The sequence below is a fragment of the Lotus japonicus genome, chromosome 3, assembly GCF_012489685.1.
Source record: "Lotus japonicus ecotype B-129 chromosome 3, LjGifu_v1.2".
NCBI classification, from domain to species: domain Eukaryota; kingdom Viridiplantae; phylum Streptophyta; class Magnoliopsida; order Fabales; family Fabaceae; genus Lotus; species Lotus japonicus.
Window position 1 is genome coordinate 30,497,139 of NC_080043.1, and position 22,036 is coordinate 30,519,174.

General features: G+C 36.4%; 2 protein-coding genes across 2 annotated transcripts; both read left to right on the forward strand.

Moving 5' to 3' along the window:
- The first annotated feature begins 14,322 nt into the window (after positions 1–14,322).
- LOC130743938 (uncharacterized) lies at positions 14,323–15,689 on the forward strand. The gene is made up of 2 exons (XM_057596149.1): positions 14,323–14,452; positions 15,061–15,689. The coding sequence occupies exons 1-2, from the start codon at positions 14,323–14,325 to the stop codon at positions 15,687–15,689; spliced, it is 759 nt and encodes a 252-aa protein (XP_057452132.1).
- A 376-nt stretch (positions 15,690–16,065) lies between these two features.
- Positions 16,066–18,187, forward strand: LOC130748105 (transcription factor bHLH18-like). The gene is made up of 4 exons (XM_057601250.1): positions 16,066–16,223; positions 16,334–16,864; positions 17,096–17,473; positions 17,608–18,187. Exons 1-4 carry the CDS (start codon positions 16,173–16,175, stop codon positions 17,695–17,697), a joined length of 1,050 nt encoding a protein of 349 aa, XP_057457233.1. The 5' UTR covers positions 16,066–16,172; the 3' UTR covers positions 17,698–18,187.
- The last annotated feature ends 3,849 nt before the right edge of the window (positions 18,188–22,036 follow it).

The window sequence follows — 22,036 nt, forward strand, 5'->3', positions numbered from 1 at the left end:
GAAGCTCATACCGAACAAAACCGAAACGGAAAAGTCGCCCAATCTTTCTTTGTCTCTGAACAAAGAGATTGAGAACCTTACCAAACTTTGAACACAAGTTGCGAAGAAGGAGATAATCAGCCTTCTCATCGATTCCGTCAATGAAAACAGAGAAACACTTCCTCCCACCACCGTTTCTTCCACCGGACCCACCGTCTGCATCACCGTCCTTCTCGCCGCCTTCCACCTCGCCGTCAACATTGCCATCACCGCGAACCGCCGACGAGCCCTCCTGAATCGCCACCGCCGTCCCAGGGGAACATTGCCCAGAAACCCTAGCAGAGGGGTTCATGTAACCAGACTTAAATAAATAAAAAACAGAAAAAAAATTAACACATTATTAAAAATTTTTATATATATTATTTAAATCGGTGTATGAGAATCGGTGTATGAGTATAAATATTATATGTGTCCGAATTTATGTTTTTTGAATATTTACATCTTTATTATGATTGTTCTTTCATTTTTTATATCTTAAATTGTTTATAATTAAAATAAAAAATTGATTGATGTCTCAAATATAATAATAAACTTCGCCGTGCAGCGCACGGGCAAAAACACAAGTATTTTAAGATAAACGAGACTCTCAATATTTTGTCATTGATGCTATCTCCAATACTCTCTATTCTCTAAATGGAGAGTGGGTTTCGCACACTACCTATGGGAGTGTAATTCTTATAAGTAAAGTTTAATTATTTAAATTTAAATACTCTCCATTCTCTAAATTTAAGCTTTTTCTTTAATTTCCAATCCTGATTACATTCTAATTCCTTTTTTTTCTAATTTAATATGTTTTGAATCGATATACTAAAGTCATTTTAATCTTCCAAATGTATATACGAAAACATAAAATACAAATTTTTTGAATTAAGTTTCAAATCAATCATTTAAAATTATTTGATATCAATTTTGGTATGCCATATTTGATATCATTTTGAACATAAGATTACATTCAATTTTTTTTTGTTACATAAAAAATAACCATAACCATTAAAAAGAAAGACTTTGTCAGCATACATTTTAAAGGTAGAAAAGTCATAATTGATTTTTATTAATTATTCTAATGTCATTAACTGTCAAATTAATACAGTAGTTATTTTTTAAAAAAATCAATTGACTTTTGTTTATTATTCTAATGTCATTAATAACTATAAATATAAATGCAATATTAATACATCAATTATTTACAAAAATATAGAATTATGTAGTATTTAAATTATTACAAAAATTAAAAAATATAAATATAACATCATCTACCTACTAATTATAGTATGAGAGAGAAAGCTTATGAAGAAAGACAAAGAATGAGGGACTGACACTTAAAAGAGTTGCCACTTTTTGGTTTTGAAAATAGTATATAGGATATGATAGGATAAAATTCAAAAAAGTTATTAATTAATATTAAATATTAACTTATAATATTTAATTTAGAATTATATAGTTTTTAAATTTGTACTTTAATATCTAAATATTAATTTTGGGTATTTCATTTTAAAACTATAACATAAAATTATACATAGTTTTTAACTAATAATTTAAATAAAATAAATTTATTATTTAGATTTTAAATTAAGTTTTCTAAATTAATGATTTTAAATTTTAATATATAAATATAAATTGTTTTAATTTTTAATTTAATATTATATGAAAATTGTTTTTTTTTTTGAAAATGAAATATTATTAAAAAAAAATATCATGAGAGGTAAAGACTCATGACCAAGTACATAGTACGGCAAACATGGATGGCAACAGAACAAACACCACCCAAAGAGATCTCCCTCACAAATTGGTTTAGTAAATTCTTATGGATGAGCCTCATTAAAACCTTGTTTTGCAAAGAAAAATAGTACCACATTCATATATGACACCAATTTTGTGATCCCCACATTAATACATCATCCATTATCAACCATTAGATGGCAGCCACAAGACAATTTCATAGTACTAAAGCTAGCATCTGCACAATGTCAATACGCAACACCCAGCCCATCAATTTATCAATAGCAACCATCATAGACAACACCAACAGGATAGCAGCACATTTTCTCCCAAGACAGCAACGTTGAAGCCAGAAACAGTAGTAAACCAGCAATCTTTAACTTAATAACACTTTGAATACCCTGTGTAGCATTTACTTCACCCTCAGCTGCAACACTTCACCACGCACAGAAAGCACAAGGATCCAAAGAGTATGACAATGCAGGTCCAACAAATGCCCTTAATTACTCTGAACAATTCACTCATAATGCCTCTTCCTGATCACACCCCGATTTGGCAAAAAAATCAGATTGCACATTAATCTCCCGATAAACATGGCCTATATGAAAATTGTTATAAATTTGAAGTGCGGTATGATAATTAAAATTTTAATTCTATCATGGATGTGATGATAAGGATCATATAAAATAAAGTAAGAATTATTATATAATGATCAAAAGATAAAAAATATAATATTAAAAAATGAAATGAAAAGATGGATATATATTATAAAATTTAACTAAAAATAAAGTTTTGAACTAATTTAGTAAAATTATTTAATCGAAAAAAAAAATTGATTTAAAAGAAATTTAAATTTATACTAGAAATAATAATAATAAATAAATAAAATATGAATAGTAAAAGTTTTTCATTTCAAATTTTAAACAAAGAATAAACCTTAAAATTGAAAGAGTATTTGAATTTAATTAAATAATTAGGTTAACTTATGATAATCACACTCTCATAGGAAGTGCATGAAACTCACTCTCTATTGAGAGACTTACTTAATTCATACCGTACTTATTAGAGCCTAATTTTGATAGATCACTATATTCTTTCTTCCGTTCCCTTTCTTTCCTACAACTTTTTTATTCACCATAAATTTTACATGTTTAGATTTGTCATTTGCTTGAGAAAGATTCTTTACAAATCTACTTTGAGATTAATTTCTATACACTGACAGTGTAGATAAGTTTTACACTACCATTCAATCACATCCCTTCATTTTGCTAGCTTATAATTAATTTTAATTAAATTTAATAATATTTAAAATAAAAAATGGAAGATTGTGATTAAATGACCGTGTAAAATTTTTTACACTGTCAGTGCATAGAAATTAATCTCATTTTCATTTTCTGTAGAATTTAACTAAAAATTTGCGGGAAAGCTATTTTCTCTGGATTTTCCTGTGTATTTTTATTTATTGAAAATACATCCGTGGGTAATTTATTCGGTTGGTAAATTCATAGGAAAACTCAATAGGAAAATCTGTAAGGAAAATTTTATAGGTAAATCCGTAGGAGAAGCACATAGGAAAATTTGTAGGAAATTCTATAGGTAAATCCATAGGAAAAGTTCATAGGAAAATCTAAACAAATATTCAAATGGTAAATCAATAGGAAAGGTCCATAGCAAAATCTGGTCAAAAGTGTACTATGCAAAAAAGAATATGTTACATCTAGTTAAAATATAAGGATAGTTGTACTCGTAGGATAGCTCAAGTGATAGGAGCTAGAGGACATATGAGTTGGGTATGGGGAGGTTAAGGGATCAATTGTTGGCGGGTGCAATTTATCTTTCCGATATACAAAAAAATATAAGGATAGTTATTGTACAAACATGTAAGGGTTCGTCAGAAATATAATAAATGTAGTCATGGTTATCAATCTCTAGAGATATCTCTTAATCTCTTACGAGATTACGATATCAGGTACCAAAAATGAGATCAGCAGGGGGTAATAACCTTTTTTTCATGTCTCGGGTGATCTCTAGAGATATCTCTTAATCTCTTGTAATATCGCGAGATTACCACGAGATTACGAGATTAGCTTACTTGGTCTCAAATATCAAAAAATGAGTAGTACAAGAGCAATTCATACATTTGACTCATCAATTTAGGGTTTCCAACAAAATCAATTCTCATTCTTGCATGCACAGCAACTGTTCATTCCACTCACATAACTTCTAGTGACGTATTTGTTCTTGTTTTACTTTTATCATAATTTGTGTTGATGTTTTTTTAATTTGTTATGACTTACGTACCATAGATTTGAATATTCACTAATTTTATGAATGACTTTAATTGTCATTGTTGGATGATTTGGATAACTTTTAGTACCATGAGTGTGACTTCATCATTACTATGGCTTTAAAAATATTATTTTTGCATGAGGTAATCTCTTACGTTACGAGATTATAAATTAAGTAATCTCTAAAGATTGACAACCTTAACTATAGTACCTGTTATCTATTGTGTTCCGTAAGAGCTTTCTTGATTTTGTCATTCATCACCATATAGACTTCCATCATCAAGCAATCTCATCCAACAAAAGTGACGTTAGGACCGGAGTACTTGATGATGAAAGGATATTTAATGAAGAGGTTTTCCTCCACTAACTACTATCAAATCCCTTTCAAGACTCAATCGTAGTATAGTATCGGGTTTTGTCGTCTCCACAGGGATTGTGTTGCTACGTATTAATCTCACTAGCTAGATGTTGGATGATCGATTTAACAAGTAAAATGTGATTTTATGTAAATAAAAGAGAAAATATATTTAAAGCGATAAAAGAAGTTTCATGGAGGCAAACAAAGAAGAAAGTGTATTTGGAAAATGAGTTCACTTGATTTACTACTTATTATCAACCAATATACTCTTATAAGATGAAATTAACATTTAAGATGCCGATAAGAGCTATTCACCCACTAATTTCTTAGCTAAGTGAATCTACCAATTAAGAACCTAGCCTTAATTCCTTAAGCCCTAGTGATCATAAAATGAGCATTATAGCACATACCTACTCGATAAGACATTCTCAAGCTCTGTTCCTAACCTAAGAAGCTCATGTCCTAGCGGATAGAATCTCTGACTGTCACTCAAGAAATCCTAATAGTTCCTACTAGATAATCCTATACTAGAGAGGTGAGTATCCCGACTTGTCACTCGGTATAGATCTCTTTTCCAACTCATGATATTCATACCTAAGAATTAATGTCTCCTATTGTCACCTAGAAAACCTTAACCCTACCTAAGACATGTCTTTCTTAAGATGACTGATGCAAGGGTGGTTCCTCTCATAAACTAAATTTACACCAACTTCTCAATTGTCATGTAAATCCTAAAAATCATCAAATTGGTAAAAGATACATGAACGCGCAAAGAGAATTAATAACCTAAGACATAGGAATTTTTCCCCTTTTATGAACTAAGCCTACATTAACCCATATCAATTTCTCAATCTATTTATGAATTAATATAAACTCTTTAGAACACCAATTAACCAATTGAAGCATTAATCATAGAGAGAAACACCAAATATTGAAAATCCATACTTATAATTGCATAAAAGTATATTGAATAAGAGAGAAAATCAAATAAGTCACTCCAAATACCAAAAGAAAGTCAAAACAATAAAATAGGTAAAGAGAAAAGCAAAACCCAAAATAGAACGGAGCCATGGACATCCGGAGAAGCTGTCACCTCCTCCATGGCCCTGACACCGGCCCTCAAGGGCCTAGCCTTCCTCTCCACCAAGAAATTGCCTCCAAGTCTCCCAAATGTTTTTTATTTGGTTTAGGAGAAAAAAAAGATGAAAAGGAACACAAAAAAATAGGTTAAAAACTGATTTTATATTGATTTTTCGAAGCCTGTGCGTTTTTGTCTTTTTCTGATGAACATATGATCCTGTGCGGTCAGGTACACCGTAACACGGTGCACCCGCGTGCATCTGGTGCATTTTCTTCCAGCCACTGACACGTGTCACGATCCCAGCGCAGGTGCATGGTAAACTCGTGCACTTGCACATCGCATGATTCGAGCCTCCATAATTCTATTTTAATTCCAAATTTTCTCTATCTTCTCCTAGAATAAAGCAAATAAAAATAGATAAAAGATAAAAATAAGATAACACCTTAAAATAAAATTATCTAATCCTAAATTAAAGTAAATAAATCCTAATAATAATTAAATAGAATATAAAGCTAATTTAAATCCTAATAAAATCTAGAAAAATAATATAAAATGTAGAAAAATACTAAAACTAAATAAAAATATTAAAATGCATGAAATAAGCCTAAAGTGTCCTAAAATGACTAAAATATCTTAAATGTTATAGTAAAATGCATGCAAATAAACTAGGAAAATAGCCTTAAATCCCGGGTCATCACTTGACAATGCATGTCAATTTTGACCCTCATCAACAATTTCGATGATGTTATCCATAATTTTCCTGAGATAACCTTTAACATTCACACAGACACATATATATATATATATATATTTCTTGGCTTGGTGGTCAGAGCAAGGTATGCATAGAAGATCCTTATTAATGTGTTTTGTAGAGTATCACGTGATCCTTTAGCACTTGGCTTTCTTTCCAAGAGTGTTAGATATTTTCTAATTTAAGATGGCGATCATTCTCTAGACAATGCTTTCATTGATCAATAAGAGATAGACGATGGATACATTTAGTTAGTGTAGTCTTTCTTGGCAGACGGTCTAGTATAATCTGTCTTGCAGCTTTGACCTTTCTACTCTTGTGCATTTTTCTTCAGACAGTAGAGGGTGTGAACCATACGTGATATTTTCCGAAATATAATTCACATAAATATTTTAACTGTTATACTTATATCCTTGAAATTATTATCATTCAAAATATGATAAACAATATAGATAGCATTTGAACTTAACACAAATGTGAATCGCAGAGATGTTGGCCACAGTTGATGCGAGGTCAAGTGGTTAGCTCGACTGAACCACCCAGCTTAAATCCTTAGCGGTCCACAGCCCCCCAAAGTTGTTGGCTAGCATAGCCAAAAAAAACCTTTGACAAAAACTAAGTTGTTGGCTAGCATGTTTGTGGAAGATGATGATGTTACTGAAAATGCAGATGTTCTAGCCGATGACCAGGACATCGTACCTGAGACAAGTGCACCTAGGGAGGAGGAGGACAAGTTGATCACTTCTAATAAAGCTCCTTCAATTAGAATCCAGAAGATACATCCACAAGAAAGTATCATTGGTGATCTTCATGAAGGTGTCACTACTAGGTCCAGAAATCTCATTGCTCATGCTTGCTTCATATCCAAGTTGGAACCCAAGAATGTAAATGAGGCATTAACTGATGAATACTGGATTAATGCAATGCAAGAAGAACTAGAACATTTAAGGAGAAATGAAGTATGGGATTTGGTGTCAAGACCTGAGGATGCAAATATAATTGGCACTAAGTGAATCTTCAAAAACAAATTTGATGAACATGGGGTAGTCACGAGAAACAAAGCTAGGTTAGTAGCTCAAGGCTATACTCAAATAGTAGGAGTTGATTTTGATGAGACTTTTGCTCCAGTGGCCAGACTGGAATCTATCAGACTCTTGTTAGGAGTGGCTTGCTTGAAGAAATTCAGATTATACCAGATGGATGTAAATAGTGCTTTTCTTAATGGATACTTGAATGAGGAAGTTTATGTTGAACAGCCTAAAGGGTTCATTGATCCTCATTTTCCTGATCATGTATACAAGTTGAGGAAGGCATTGTATGGTTTGAAACAAGCACCAAGGGCTTGGTATGAGAGGCTCACTGAATTTCTTGTCAGCAATGACTATTGCAAAGGAGGAATTGATAAGACTCTGTTTGTGAAAAATGATAAAGAAAAGCTCATGATTGCACAAATTTATGTGGATGATATTGTTTTTGGAGGGATGTCGAACACGATGGTGGAACATTTCGTTCAACAAATGAAATCTGAGTTTGAAATGAGTTTAGTTGATGAACTGAACCATTTCTTAGGTTTGCAGGTGAAACAAATGGAGGATTCTATGTTCATCACTCAGAGTAAATATGCCAGAGGAATAGTCAAGAAGTTTGGTCTTGAGAACTCAGGCTATAAAAGAACTCCAGCTGCAACTCATGTGAAGTTAACCAAGGATGACAAAGGAGAGGATGTTGATCAAAGCCTGTACAAGAGTATGATTGGGATCCTATTGTATCTGACTGCAAGCAGGCCAGATATAATGTTTGTTGTTGGTGTATGTACCAGATACCAAGCTGCTCCCAAGACAAGCCATCTGCTACAAGTGAAGAGGATTATCAAATACATTAATGGTACAAGTGACTATGGTATCCTCTACACTCATGATACTAACTCTTCTTTGGTACGTTATTGTGATGCAGATTGGGCAGGTAGTGCTGATGATAGGAAAAGCACATCTGGAGGTTGTTTCTTCCTAGGAAATAATCTTATCTCCTGATTCAGTAAGAAGCAAAATTGTGTATTCTTGTCCACTGTAGAGGCTGAGTATATTGCAGCAGGAAGTAGTTATACTCAGTTGGTTTGGATGAAATAAATGCTCAAGGAGTATGATGTTGAACAGAATGTCATGACATTGTACTACGACAATCTCAGTGCAATTAATATCTCAAAGAACCCAATCCAGCACAGCAGAACAAAACACATTGACATTAAGCATCACTTTATTAGGGATTTGGTGGAGGAAAAAATCATCAATTTGGAGCATGTGACAACTGAAAAGCAATTGGCTGATATTTTCACAAAACCCCTTGATGTAAGCACATTTGATAAAATTGAGAGGAAGTCTTGGGATTTGCTTAAGTGAAGATTTGTAGCAATCAACGCATGAGCAGTTGCTAACGGCTAGTTTTTCTTTAATCAAGATTAACTGCTATTGTGATGTCAGCAGAGAGAACATTGCATCATCAAGCAACTGCCCTATAACTACCCCCAACATGCAAATTGTCTTCACTTCACAACCGCTTGTGTTTTTGTTTTCTAAAATCCTTATTTCTCTCTCAATTGTTCTCTGTTTGTCTGGTTCAGTTCCTGTCTTTTTCAACATGTCTCAATCCTCATGAAAGGTTGATTCTGCTGATGCAAAGGCTGTCACCAACAAGTATGGTGTAAAGTTTATGGGTTTGAAAAAGTGGGTCTTCAAAGTCCACTCCATCCAAGAATGTGAAATCCCTTTCTCAAACAAGGAAGAAGGCGAGAACACCATCAAGAAAGCAGTACAAATCAAAATCTCATGGTGATAGTTCCTCGCGTGTGGTTCTTGAAGATGTTCCCTCTGATGATGAAGAACCCTTTCATGATGCTCCTGCAAGCATCAATGAGGAAGAAACCCCCATGGGTTCCGATCGTGATGTTGAGCCCGATGCTGAAGCATCTGCCCCTCAAGACACCAATGTTCCACAAGAAACCCCAATTCCAGAAAACCCTGATGTTGAGAAAGTGATCGTAGAAGATGTTGTTCCCTCTGAAACTGCTACATCTCCTTCATCTTCAAAGAAGGGTGATCAAGAGCATGTTTCCTCTTAAGAAAACCCCTATGATGAACCAATGCAGGTTCCTATTCAGAACATCTCTGAAGGCGATGATTCTGATGATGCTGAAGTTTCTTTGTCTGCAATTTTTTCAGAAAGTGTTGATGCCCGCTTGAAAAGAAAACGAAGGACCTCTACTAGTGAAGTCCCCTCTGTCTCTCAGAAGAAGACCAAGCCTTCTCCTGCTACCCCTAAGTCCAAATAGAAGGATGTGAAAGGGAAAGGCAAAGCAAAGGCTGAGAAAAGCAAGAGTGAGAAAAAGGAGAAGAAGAAGAAGACCCCTGTTATTGTCTCTGAGTCTAACTCAGATGTTGAAGCGGATGTCCCAGACATCGTGCATGCGGAGAGAAAGAAGTTTGCTGGAAGGCATATTCCAAAGAATGTTCCTCCTGCCCCTCTTGACAATGTCTCCTTCCATTCTGAAGAAAATGTTCTCAAGTGTAAGTATGTCTATCAAAGGAGACTTGCCATTGAAAGGGAGGTTGAATCTTTTATTATTCTTTAGAATATTTCTTAGCATATTTTATATTTTTTCTATTATAAATAATATTGTCCCCCTCACACAAATTGTGTTTGTGGTGAAATTAATCACATCTTACAGTACTGTGAGAGTAATTGACATTTGAGGAAGATATTGTTTTTGAATTAATGTTCTGTTTGCTATAGTAGATTGAGAGAAGAGAGAAACAAGGAAGAAAATGAAACTCATTGTTAGTGCATAGAGAGAGAAATGTTTCAACCTTGATTGATTTGTGGGTTGTCTAAATTACCTCATGAAGTTATTTAACCTCATTCTAGGTGTATAGACAAGTAATATTTCATATAAGTGATTTAAAAATTTCACATCTTTTTAATTTAATTTTTATAAATAACCACATTGGTCCACTAGGATGTTAAATAATTCTATGAATAACTTAGACAAAAAAAACTGATGCAGATAGGTTCTACCCACTTTTTATCGATGCTAAAATAAATAAGAAAAAATCAATTAGCACAATCGACATCACACAAATTTTCAATTAAACATTATTACCACAGGATGATGCGAGACATAGGTGTATGGTGGAAAATATTGTGATGTGTAAGAGAGGGACATCGTTGCAATCAGGACAGACCAGTGAAACTCGCAAGAGTGCCATGGACGGAGGCCCTTAGTGACTTGCGACTTGCAAGCTAGAGGAAATGAGAAGATCTAATTACATTGTTTGGGGAGGATTTTTCATGGATTATAAAAGGGTAAAAATGTATTCATTCATGAAAAAAACCCTCAAACAAGGTAGGTAGGTTGAACACAGTTATACATAAGGATTTCTCAGTAAATGATATGATCTTATTAAGCATGAGAAAACCTTATATAGTTGAGTCTCCCGTAGAGAGTATATATCACACTATTATATCGATGGAGGAAGACAAGGATTACGTTATTACATTACGGGGGCTGATTTTGGACAACGTACGACACTTGACATTGATTGGTGTGTTGGCAGAATGAATATATATAGACGTATTCTTTGGGGGTGACTAACTCATACTTGCAGGTGCTTAGTCTTCCGACGAGGATTTTTTGCGCAGTAATGTGGAGTTGGTCGACCAAATATCCTAACGGTCTAGTATTTATCAATATTCATCCTCTTTCTAGTTTTAACGCCTATAGACTGCGAAAAAATGAGAGTGAAATCTTTCTGTATGGTTTCTCATCTCCATTTTCAGTTATATATCCCCCGAATCCCAGGAGGTCATTTGTTGGGAGAGACCGCCACCATGCCGCAAACAGATTAAAACCTGCAAGGACAAAAAAGAATTCACTAACACCAATAGTGTGATAAGAAGAGTAAAGAAAAAAAAAGTAATATGATATGTGATGTGATAAGAAATGTAAAGAGAGATAAAAAGGTAAAGTGAGTGAAAATGAGATTGAAAAGAAAATTCTAATGTGAATACCTTATCTTAATCATCCAAAAGCATCAAAATTAGAAATAAACTACAACCATGTCGGAAAATAGAAAGGCTTCACTACCGCTGAGTGGATCAGAGGCGGAGGACATCGACGTTGGGCCGGTGGCGGCTAACCCGACACTGGAGGCTGGGGTATGGGCGGTGGGGCGTCTGGTATGCCCGGCGGCGCTCCAAACCCATGTGTTCAGAAGTGTGCTCAACAGGCTTTGGGGATCACATAATCATGTGGAAATCAGAGAGGTCTCTCCAAATCTCTTCCTCTATTGCTTCGCCAATAAGAGGGAGAGGAACTTTGCTATTCAAGGAGGGATGTGGTATGTCAACCGCTTCGTTGTGATCATGGCAGTGTTTGACATGAGCTCCATTCCCTCACAGGTTCCATTGATAAGGGCTACTTTCTGGGTTCGTGTCTTCAACCTTTGAGTCAGTCTACGAACAGGGGAGATAACAAGATCGCTAGGTGGCAGACTTGCAGGCTTTATTGGATGGGACAGAGCGGAGGTGCACCACTTCCCTGTGGATTGCTCAAGGGAGGGTCATTCCAGAGCATGTGGCTTTTGCTTGGCGTGGGGCGAAGATTTTGATATTCAGGTATTAAACTTCTCCCTTAATCACATTTTATTGTTTATTAACCCCTCTGTGGCTGAGGAACAAATGCAGGTATTAGCTATTTATGGTTTTCCAGAGGAAGCTAGGAAAAAAAGAAATGTGGGCTTTAATAGCGCGTCTAAAACCCGAGGTGAATATAACTTGGATGTGTGTGGGAGATTTTAACGACCTTCTCAGCCCTTTTGACAATTTGGGAGGTGAACCAGTAAACATGATCTGTTTAGAGGAGGCGACAAGACCTTGTGTTGATAATGGCCTAATCGAGGTGGGCTTTTCGGGATACAGATTCACTTGGTCGAACAAGAGACACGATTCTCATACCATTCAAGAGCGTTTGGACTATGCTTTGGTCAATGACAATTGGCATCACCTGTGGCCAATTACACATGTTACTCATCTACCCAAATTTAAGTCGAACCACAACCCGATCAGGGTTTATTGTAGTTTCAACAGGAGGCATGAGACAAGAAGGGAGCATCGTTACCAATTCGAAGAAATGTGGCTCCAAGATATGCCAGAGTGTGAAGCTTTGGTATCTGACGTCTAGGAGGGGGTTGGCCATGACTTGATAGGAAAAATTGGAGAGATGGGACAGGCCCTTGACAGCTGGGGGGGACACAAGTTTGGAGACATACCGAAAACAATCTCAGAGGCCCAGGTGCTTTTGTAGAAATTGGAGAGGGAATGTCAGATAGATGAGGATGTGCACAGGACAAAAGAGACAGAACAGGTTCTGGAGGACTTATTGAGGAAAGAAGAGGTCATGTGGGCACAAAGATCTAGAGCCAACTGGCTAAAACATGGTGATAGGAACACACATTTCTTCCACCAAAAAGCATCTCAAAGGAAAAAAATAAATATGATAGAGAAATTGGTGGATGATGACAGGAGGAGTTGGGTAGAGGATATGGATATTGGTACAGTGCTATCGAATTATTTTGAGGAGCTTTTTACCTCAACAAATCTAATGAATGTTGGTGTGGTGACCGACTTGGTGTCAAGCAGGTTAAATGAGGCTCATATTGCAACTCTGACAGCCCCTTTTTCTAGGGAGGAGGTGGAAGACGCTCTCTTCCAAATGCATCCGACAAAAGCCCCTGGGTTGGACGGGATGCCCGCTCTGTTTTACCAAAAAAATTGGCCAATAATTGGTGATGACGTAGCTCACTTCTGCTTGCAGGTGCTGCATGGTCAGGTGTCACCAAGTAATATCAATGAAACTTTGTTAGTTTTAATTCCAAAAGTTAAAAAACCTGTGCATGCGAACCAGTTTCGTCCGATAAGTTTATGTAATGTTCTTTTTAAGATCATTACAAAAACAATTGCCAATAGGCTAAAATTGGTTCTTCCTGACATCATTAGTATGGCTCAAAGTGCGTTTGTCCCAGGTCGTTTGATCACTAACAACGCACTGATAGCGTTTGAATGCTTTCGCTATATGAAAAGCAAGATTTGTGGCCGTAATGGCGTGATGGCTCTAAATCTTGACATGTCTAAAGCTTATGACAGAATTGAATGACCTTTTTTGGCAAGTGTAATGACGAAGATGGGTTTCCCATCTTCTTGGGTGTCTTTTATTATGGGGTGTGTGTCGACGGTAGAGTTTCAAATCATGTTGAATGGTAACCTCCAACCCGCCTTTGGGTCAGGAAGGGGCTTGAGACATGGAGACCCTCTATCCCCATACTTATTTATATTATGTGGGTAGGTTTTCTCCGCTTTAATAGAGAAAGAGGTTGCAAACTCATCTCTTAGCGGCATAAAAATTGCGCGCACTGCCCCTGTGATCTCACATCTTTTGTTTGTAGATGACAGTATCATCTTTGCACGTGCTGAGCAACAACAGGCGGAATGTATTAAAAATATCCTTGTGACCTATGAACAAGCTTCTGGTCTAGTGGTGAATCTTGAGAAACCCATGCTCGCTTGTAGACGAAATGTGCCTGCAAATAGATTTGATGAACTTAAACAGTTTATTGGTGTAAAGGCGGTTGAGATTTATAAGAAATACTTGGGCCTCCCAACGATCATTGGCAAGTCGAAAAACCAAATTTTATGTTTTGTTAAATAACGGGTTTGGAAAAAGCTCAAGGGATAAAAGGAACGTTCCTTATCGCGAGCTGGGCGTAAGGTGCTTATTAAAGCCGCGGCTCAGGCTATCCCCTCATATGTCATGTCTTGCTTTATCCTGCTTGATGGTCTGTACAAAGAGATTGATGGCATGATAAGCCGCTTTTTCTGGAGTGGGGATGCTTCTAAGCGAGGCCTTCATTAGATGAGATGGGACAAGCTTTGTAGGTCCAAGCTGGATGGAGGCCTAGGCTTCAGAGACTTTAAAGCTTTCAACTTAGCTTTAGTGGGTAAAAATTGGTGGCGTATTCATCGCAATCCTGGTCTCCTAATGTCCCAAGTGTACAAGGCAGTGTATTTTTCTCATTCATCATTGTGGGAAGCGAAAAAGGGTGGAAGACCAAGCTATGCGTGGTCTAGCTTGAACAAACTCGCAGGCTTTTGGAAGCGGATACAGAGAGGTGGCTTCCTCCTGGATGCCCGTTGATATACAAAGATGATGTTTCCCAAGAGCATGGAAGCAAACGGGTTTCTGATTTATTTATGCCTGGACAACAACGATGGAACCGTGACATGATAGACTTCCTGTTTTGGCCTACTACTGCGGTTGGGATTTTAAAGCTTCCTCTCTACGGCTCCTACAGCGGACACCATTTAATGGCCTCATACAGTCAACGACAAATACAACACAAAATTAGGTCATGCGGTAGCAAGGAGCAAGGTGATAGCTGGCCAGGCGTCTTCTTCTTCTTCTTCTTCTTCTTCTTCTTCTTCTTCTACTTCTTCTTCTCATGAGCTTCCAACATCGTTCTGGAAGGTGCTATGGAAAGCCCCGACCCTTCCACGATGTTTGGAAGTTGTGTGGTGCGGCTGGCTGAAGATCCTTCCTATGCGGAGTTTCTTGCGGGCTCGCGACATGAACGTGGATGAAGTTTGCCCTTTCCGCGGAGAAGCGCCGGAGACGACGGGACATGTGCTGTTGTTATGTTCTCGGGTTCGACAATGGTGGTTCACATCCCCACTGGGTTTGCGTTTGGATGCTGAGGTTGATTTCCATGATTTCATGCAGGTTTTTCAAAGGTTGTAGATTCCCAGACCTTGGCACAATTCTGCACTTTATGCTACATATTCTGGGAGGCTCGGAATGCTCTCATCTTTCATAGAGCGGCTCCGCGCCTCGAGTTGCTGCTAGCGCGCGAAGCATCCTTGCTGGTGCCTCCGGCTACTAGACCACCCATGACGTCGACTTGGTCACCACCTGGAACGGACATCATCAAAATGAATTTTGATGCATCTTGGCGGAACAATGCAGCGAGTGGGTATGCGTGTGTGGGTCGAAACACTGAGGGCGAGATTATGGCAGCTGCTACAGCTCCTCTAATGGCAGATTTTTCCCCTCTCTTGGCTGAAGCAAGCGCCTTCAAATGGTCTATTGGGTTGGCTATGGACTTAGGCTTCTGGCGAGTATGCATGGAAACTGATTGCTTAAGCCTCTATCAAGCTTGGCATAAGAAGGAAGTAGGATGCTCTTATTTATTTTTGATTTTGACAGATTGTAGGCTTTTAGCCCCTGGTTTTGCTTATTTTGATGTATCTTTTGTTAAACGTTCTGGAAATAAGGTGGCGGATTACCTTGGTCGCCATTCGGAGGCATTTGGTCAAACCGTGTGGATTGAGGAAGTTCCCCACAAAGGTTGAATCCTTGGTTCAGGATGATGTACGAGCCTTGGTGCCTACTTGATCTCTCTTTTTAATACAATTTCCATTTAAAAAAAAACAACTGTATGAGGAAAGATACGGGTCACAGACTTACGACTAAAATAATAAACTTTCGTAGCCCTTGAAATCATTTTTTTCTAAATAACAAATTTCCTGCAAAGGTTCCTGAAGATCCGAGCCTGGTTATATTTTATGGTTGCAGCGCTGTTGATGATCTCTTCTAATGTTTTTTAATAAGTAGTTAAGTTTTCTTAATGCTACTGCTATGAATCAAGAATCCCAATGATATCAAAATTTAATGATCCTACACTCTGTATCAGATCTTGGCCATTGACTTTTTTGTGATAAAATCAAATAAAAAAAGTGTCTAAACCAATTGCCTGAACTTTCTTTTGTTTCAAGTTCATTGGTCCTAAGCATTCTCACTAGTCACTGAAATAGATATTGCAGCTTGCTAGCTGAATGATGTCACCATCAGAGGAAGAATCATGGACTAGTTGGTTGTGTGACTTGGTAAATTCAACACGTTTCATGTTTGTTTTCAACTGCATGCATATTTTAATTTGTGAACAAAGCAAAACTAACTCTAGTAACTGAGTTCCCTTTTTCCTCTGTTTTCCCAGGAACTAGAGGATTGCGATTTCCTCAATGAACCCGACACAATCTGGTTAGATGAGAGTTTCCTATCTGAAGACCCTACTCCACTACAAGAGCTGAACTTGCAAACATCTTTCTCTAACGATAGCAACCACTCTTTCTCCTCAGGGGATGATGAAAACAGCTTCGAGAAGCCTTCCAAGGCACTTAAGACGGCTGACACCGCGAACTTCCCACTGCAGAATGGTGCTTCTCCCTTCTATATTCTTTCATTTAACAATGAGAACGAAGCACCAATTTTGAACTTTGATTCGACCTTGAAGTCAAAAGACAATGCTGTGAATGTGAATGTGAATCAGCATGAGAACAGGTCTAATTTTCCCTCAAAGAGGTCCTTGAATTGTCAAAAGAAGGAACCAAAACGCAAAGTACATGAGAGGGAGAGGGTCAGATCTCCTCACCAAGCTCACGATCACATAATGGCTGAGAGAAAGAGGAGAGAAAAGATTAGCCAGCAGTTCATAGCTCTTTCAGTTCTGATTCCGGGCCTCAAAAAGGTTTCAAATTCAGAATTCTTTCTCTGCTTTTTTTTCTTCTTCTTTTTATAGGCAAATGTTAGTTGTTAGTAATGTTAGTAAGTTAGTTCCTCAGGGCTTTACCCTTCATCGCCCTAACTCTTACAACTTGAGCTAACCCTCCGGAACAGAGTTTTTTCTCTGCTTATTAGTTAATTAAGTGGATACATTTCCTTTTTGTACTGATTATTGAAGGGTATGTATATTATGCAGATTGATAAGGCTTCTGTGCTGGGGGACGCTATACAGTATATGAAACAGCTCCAAGAGCAGGTGAAGCTTCAGGAAGAGCAAATCAAAAGGAAAAGCGCAGAGTCTGTGGTGTATGTTGAGAAATCTGAGTCCTCTGTGGTGGACGATGATGTCTCAAACACATCCTCAAATTCAGGCACCGCAAATAATAATGTCTCACAGCCTGAAGTTGAGGCAAGGGTGTCAGAGAACAAAGTGTTGATCCGAATTCACTGTGATAAACAGGAGGGGGTGTTGATGAACATACTCAAAGAGATAGATAATCTTCATCTATCTGTGATCAATAGCAGTGCCTTGCTTTTCGGGACCTCCAAATTGGACATAACCATCATAGCTGAGGTATACAATTTACTACTTCTGCTAAGAAGTATCGATGTCTTATTTTATTAGCCTATTGTCACTTTGCTCCTATATATCTTCCAAGTTTGTAACTATATACATGTATAATTTTGTTGAACCTGTTGCAAATGCAGATGGATGAGGAGTTCAGGATGAGCGTGAAGGAACTGGCTAGAAAGCTTCGAGTGGAACTCCTGCAATTCATGTTGCATTCATTCAGTTAATCGTCTTGTCATTAGACAGCCCTCACTTTAATGCATTACATTATGAATTCAATAAAAGAAAGTAGCCACATCGAGTAATAAACAGAGTATAGTAAAATACTCTCTTGTTTTTGGTTTTTTAATATTTTATCGCCGGCAACTATAAGACTAACTTCCTTGGGTGCTTGCTAGGATACCTCAACACTTAGTTGGGGCATGATACAAGATGTGACGTGGACCAATAACATTTAAGTCAGTGTATCTTCTTTTTACCATATATGTTTTAAAATGAATAAAAAATTCAAATACACTATTAGATGTCAGTTTCCTATTGGTACACGTCAAGTCGCGTCAGTCATGTACCATACAATGAGGGTATGGTAGAATTCACCACTTCCTTGGGGTATTTGTCACTTAAGGTCTTTGGACATGCATTAAAGAAAACAAATCATGTTCTCACTTTAAAATTTTCTATCTCATTCCTAATATATCCGTTGTCTTTTATATTAATTTTTACTCTTCAATTTTCTATCACCATTATGAATAAAATAAGTTAATAGTATAATTTTTTTTTGAATTTAATGTGTGCACAGTTAGTGTAAAGTTTGTTTAAAAAAAATTTACAGTCACCCAATTAAATTCCGCCACATCAGCAAATATATTCTTCTTTTAATTAAAATTTAAGGTGAAAGTTATTATTCCACGTACGTGGCACGCTGTGATTGGTTGTCAGTGTAAAACAGTTTTACACTGACAGTGCATATCCATTAAACTCTTTTTTTAATAGGAAAATGTTGTAAGTAAATTAGTACAAATTATCCCTCCTCAAGGTTCGAACTCTAACCCTTCACTAGCAATTATCCTTAGCTCAACCATGTGAGCTACCCACCTAGGGGTGAGAATAGGTCAGGTCGTTCGTAGGCGCCTATGGCCTAACCTACCACATGTCTAGGCCAGGTCAGGTCAAATTGGTAAATAGGCAAGGCTTAGGTTTTTTAAAAAACCTATTTAGTTAAAAAGGTCAATCTCATGCCATTCAACAAGTCTTGTAAGCCTTATAGGCTAGCCTATTTAAGTAAATATGATTAGTATTTTGTTAGTACATTGTAAATATGATTAGTATAAATTTAATCAAATTGACTTATATACTTATTAGAAATGATTACTTATATATGATCAGAAATTTTTCATAATATCTTAATATTATATACTTATTGACATTTTTATACATTTAACCAAATTGACTTATATAATGATTAAAAGTTATAAATATATTTAGAAATAGTTATATGAAGTATTTAAATACCATTATATGAAGTGTGATTTTAAATTTGCACTATAACTCTAAGAAACCAATATAATCTCGTTTAGTTTCATCTTTACCTAGTAGCTTATAATATTATAAGTTTGATTGTTGAAAAAACAAATTAGTATGTTTTAACCCGTCAGCTTATAAGTTTGATAGCTTCTTTATATATAAGTTTTTTAGAAAATGTAAAACTCTTGTTGTGAAACGAGCTTTTAAATAGGCTACCAGGCCAAGCCAGACTTTCGGGCAGGGCAGACCAGGCTCAAAACAAAGCCTTTGACAGGTCACAGGGCAGGCTCAGGCATATAAATTTTTAAACAGGCTAGGCCTATTTAAGCAAAGCCTACCTAGGCACAACCTATTCTCACCCCCACCCCACCCAAGTTAATAGTATAGTCAGGTACGGATGTAGGTAGGTGACTATGAGGGCAAGTGCCCTCACTTGATTTTGTAAAAAATCACTAGAAAAAAAAAATTAAGTATAAAAGTATGTCTTTTATATGGCACCTTTGGTAAAAAAAATGTCTCACTTGTATTCCACATTGCTAAATGCTGTCACTTGAGTAGTAAAAGTTTGTGGTTTTTTATGGTCCCTTTATAAAAAATGTCCTCACTTGTGTCTCCTTTAGTAAAAAATGTCTCACTTCTAATAATATGTGTTAAATTTTTTTACGAATATATATATATATATATATATATATATATATATATATATATTGCCCTCACAACATTAAATTTCTGCATCCGTCACTGAGTATGGTATAACACAATTATTAGCTCTTATTGAATCATCTCCTTCACTGCTTAGATATAAGTATAAATTAGGTCTAGCCTGATATAGAAATTAGGCTTAATTACGTTTTTGGTTGCTATCATTTACACCATTTTTTGTTTTAGTTCTTCGTCAGAGTAATTGTGGGAGGACGTCTCTAACGTTTATGAAATTGTTTGGTTTTAGTCTCTGTCGCCAGCATGATCAACACATAATGCTTACATGCTCCATTTTGCCTATGTGTATTTTCTTTTTTCTTTAATTTATTTAAATTCCAAATCAGATAAATAATTATTACAAAATAATAAATAATTAATAAAAATTAATAAAATAATTAATAATATAATTAATACTCCCTCCATTCCAAAATGGTTGTTGTTTCAGGAAATGCACACAGTTTAAGAGCTCATTAATTGATATGAAATTGGCTAACACACCTCTATTTAAAGTTGAGTTTTATTCAAAAGAGAGAATGATAGTTATTGATTAAGTAATTGATAAGACTTATGATTGGTGAGAATTTGAGGTGGTAGGTGAGAGATATAATATTAAATGAGGGTATATATGGAAGAAGATGTGATAAATAGTCTTGAAATCCTAAAACATCAACCATTTTGAAAAATATGTAAAAAACTAAAACAACAATAATTTTGGAACGGAGAGAGTATTAAACTAATGCTAATAATCACCATCATCAATCTCCTTTTTTCTCATCCACCCAGGTTCTTCTTCTTCTTATTCACCCAAGTTCTTCATCCTTCTTCATCATTTTCCATCCTTCTTCATCCTCATCCCAATCACCATCTCTCCACCATGACATAACTCAACACCCACCGAACCACCCTAGCCAATACCCCCACCAACACCCACACCCATATCTATAACCTTTAACAACCATCAAATGCCCACCAACACCAGATCTGAGATTTCCATCTAGCTCCCCCTTGTTTTTGATCTGAGGGATTTTTCAATAACTTCTCAATTACCATAGTAGATGGACAGAAATCTCTTAAGTAATTAACTTACTCCATGAAGTAATTTTTGCATGTATATCGATTCCCACACATGATTTCCTTTAGCTCATTAAGCCATGAATACAAGCGACTGTGATGAATTGCTTTGTTGGACTCTACACGAGACACTAGCAAAGTTATTGAAACAGTTTGTTGTTTCTTTGTTGTCTTGCATTTTGTTAAAAACAACCTGATGTCGAAGCAGATGTCGTGACATCTGATTCTGTGAAGCCAGGACATCCATCCACTGACTGGGGTGCAAAGTGGGTCCCTTTGTTATCTGTTTAAAGATTTGTTTTACTGTTACTTGAGGTTCAAGTAACTGATTGAAGGGAGTTGTTTGCGGGTTGTTTATTCTTGGGATAAATCTATGATTGAGGATTTGTTTCTATCTTTTACTTGGTTGTTACGCAAATCATATCTTGGAAGATTGCGTTTGAGTTTGTGTATATCAATCATGTTCTTCAGCCCAACTAACCCTAGTGTCGCCTCTGCTGAAGTATATAAAGAACAAAGACCTAAAACTTGAAGAGACGGAAGCTAAGATTGAAGATCAAGTGTTTTAGGTTTGTGAGTTGTGCTTTGTTCTTGTTAATTGTGAACTAGTCTTGCTCTCTGATTCTATAAGGCAAGACTGTGTTCTGTGTTGAGTTTGGTTGTTCAAACACTCTTGTTATTTGTTGTTACCAATCACTGTGGCAGTGATTGAGAGAAAGTGAGAGAGGCTCTCATACGTAGGTTGAGATACTAAGTAGAAATACACTGGGTAGATTAGGAAAAGAACTATGAACTTGTTGTGTTCATGAGTGTTTGTAGTTCCTGAATCTTGAGATAATGGATTTCCTTTCTTTGGGGAAAGCCCTCCAGACGTAGGTGAAAGTCTTTTTCACTGAACTGGGTTACCAATTCTTGTGTCTTGTTTCTTTATGTTTGAGTTTATTCTGCTGTTAAGTAACCTGTTGTTCTAATCGATTGTCCCGACATCGCATAGGACATTTGTCCTAAGGGAACTAGAATTTCACAGTTCTTATAATGAATGTAAAGAGCAATGGGCTCTGGCTATCCTGAGGGAAACTTCGGAGGTAACCAGCTACTTCGCTCCATTTATATCAATGTTCTAAAATGCACACATGGTTGATTTTGTAAAATATCCAGCACCTGCTCTTCACAAATGATTGTCTGAAAAGGGTGGCTGGAAAGCAGAGCCTACGAACATACTTTATTCTTCATTCGATAGGCTTCTTTCCTTAGACGATCCTTCTGCTT

Bases quoted from the DNA above. Each gene is read 5' to 3' on its own strand.
- LOC130743938 (XM_057596149.1), top strand. From the start codon at position 14,323: ATGTCCCAAGTGTACAAGGCAGTGTATTTTTCTCATTCATCATTGTGG. The intron at 14,453-15,060 runs GTGGCTTCCTCC...GATTTCATGCAG, and splicing joins TTGGAAGCGGATACAGAGAG to GTTTTTCAAAGGTTGTAGAT.
- LOC130748105 (XM_057601250.1), top strand. From the start codon at position 16,173: ATGATGTCACCATCAGAGGAAGAATCATGGACTAGTTGGTTGTGTGAC. The intron at 16,224-16,333 runs GTAAATTCAACA...CTGTTTTCCCAG, and splicing joins CTAGTTGGTTGTGTGACTTG to GAACTAGAGGATTGCGATTT. The intron at 17,474-17,607 runs GTATACAATTTA...TTGCAAATGCAG, and splicing joins ACATAACCATCATAGCTGAG to ATGGATGAGGAGTTCAGGAT.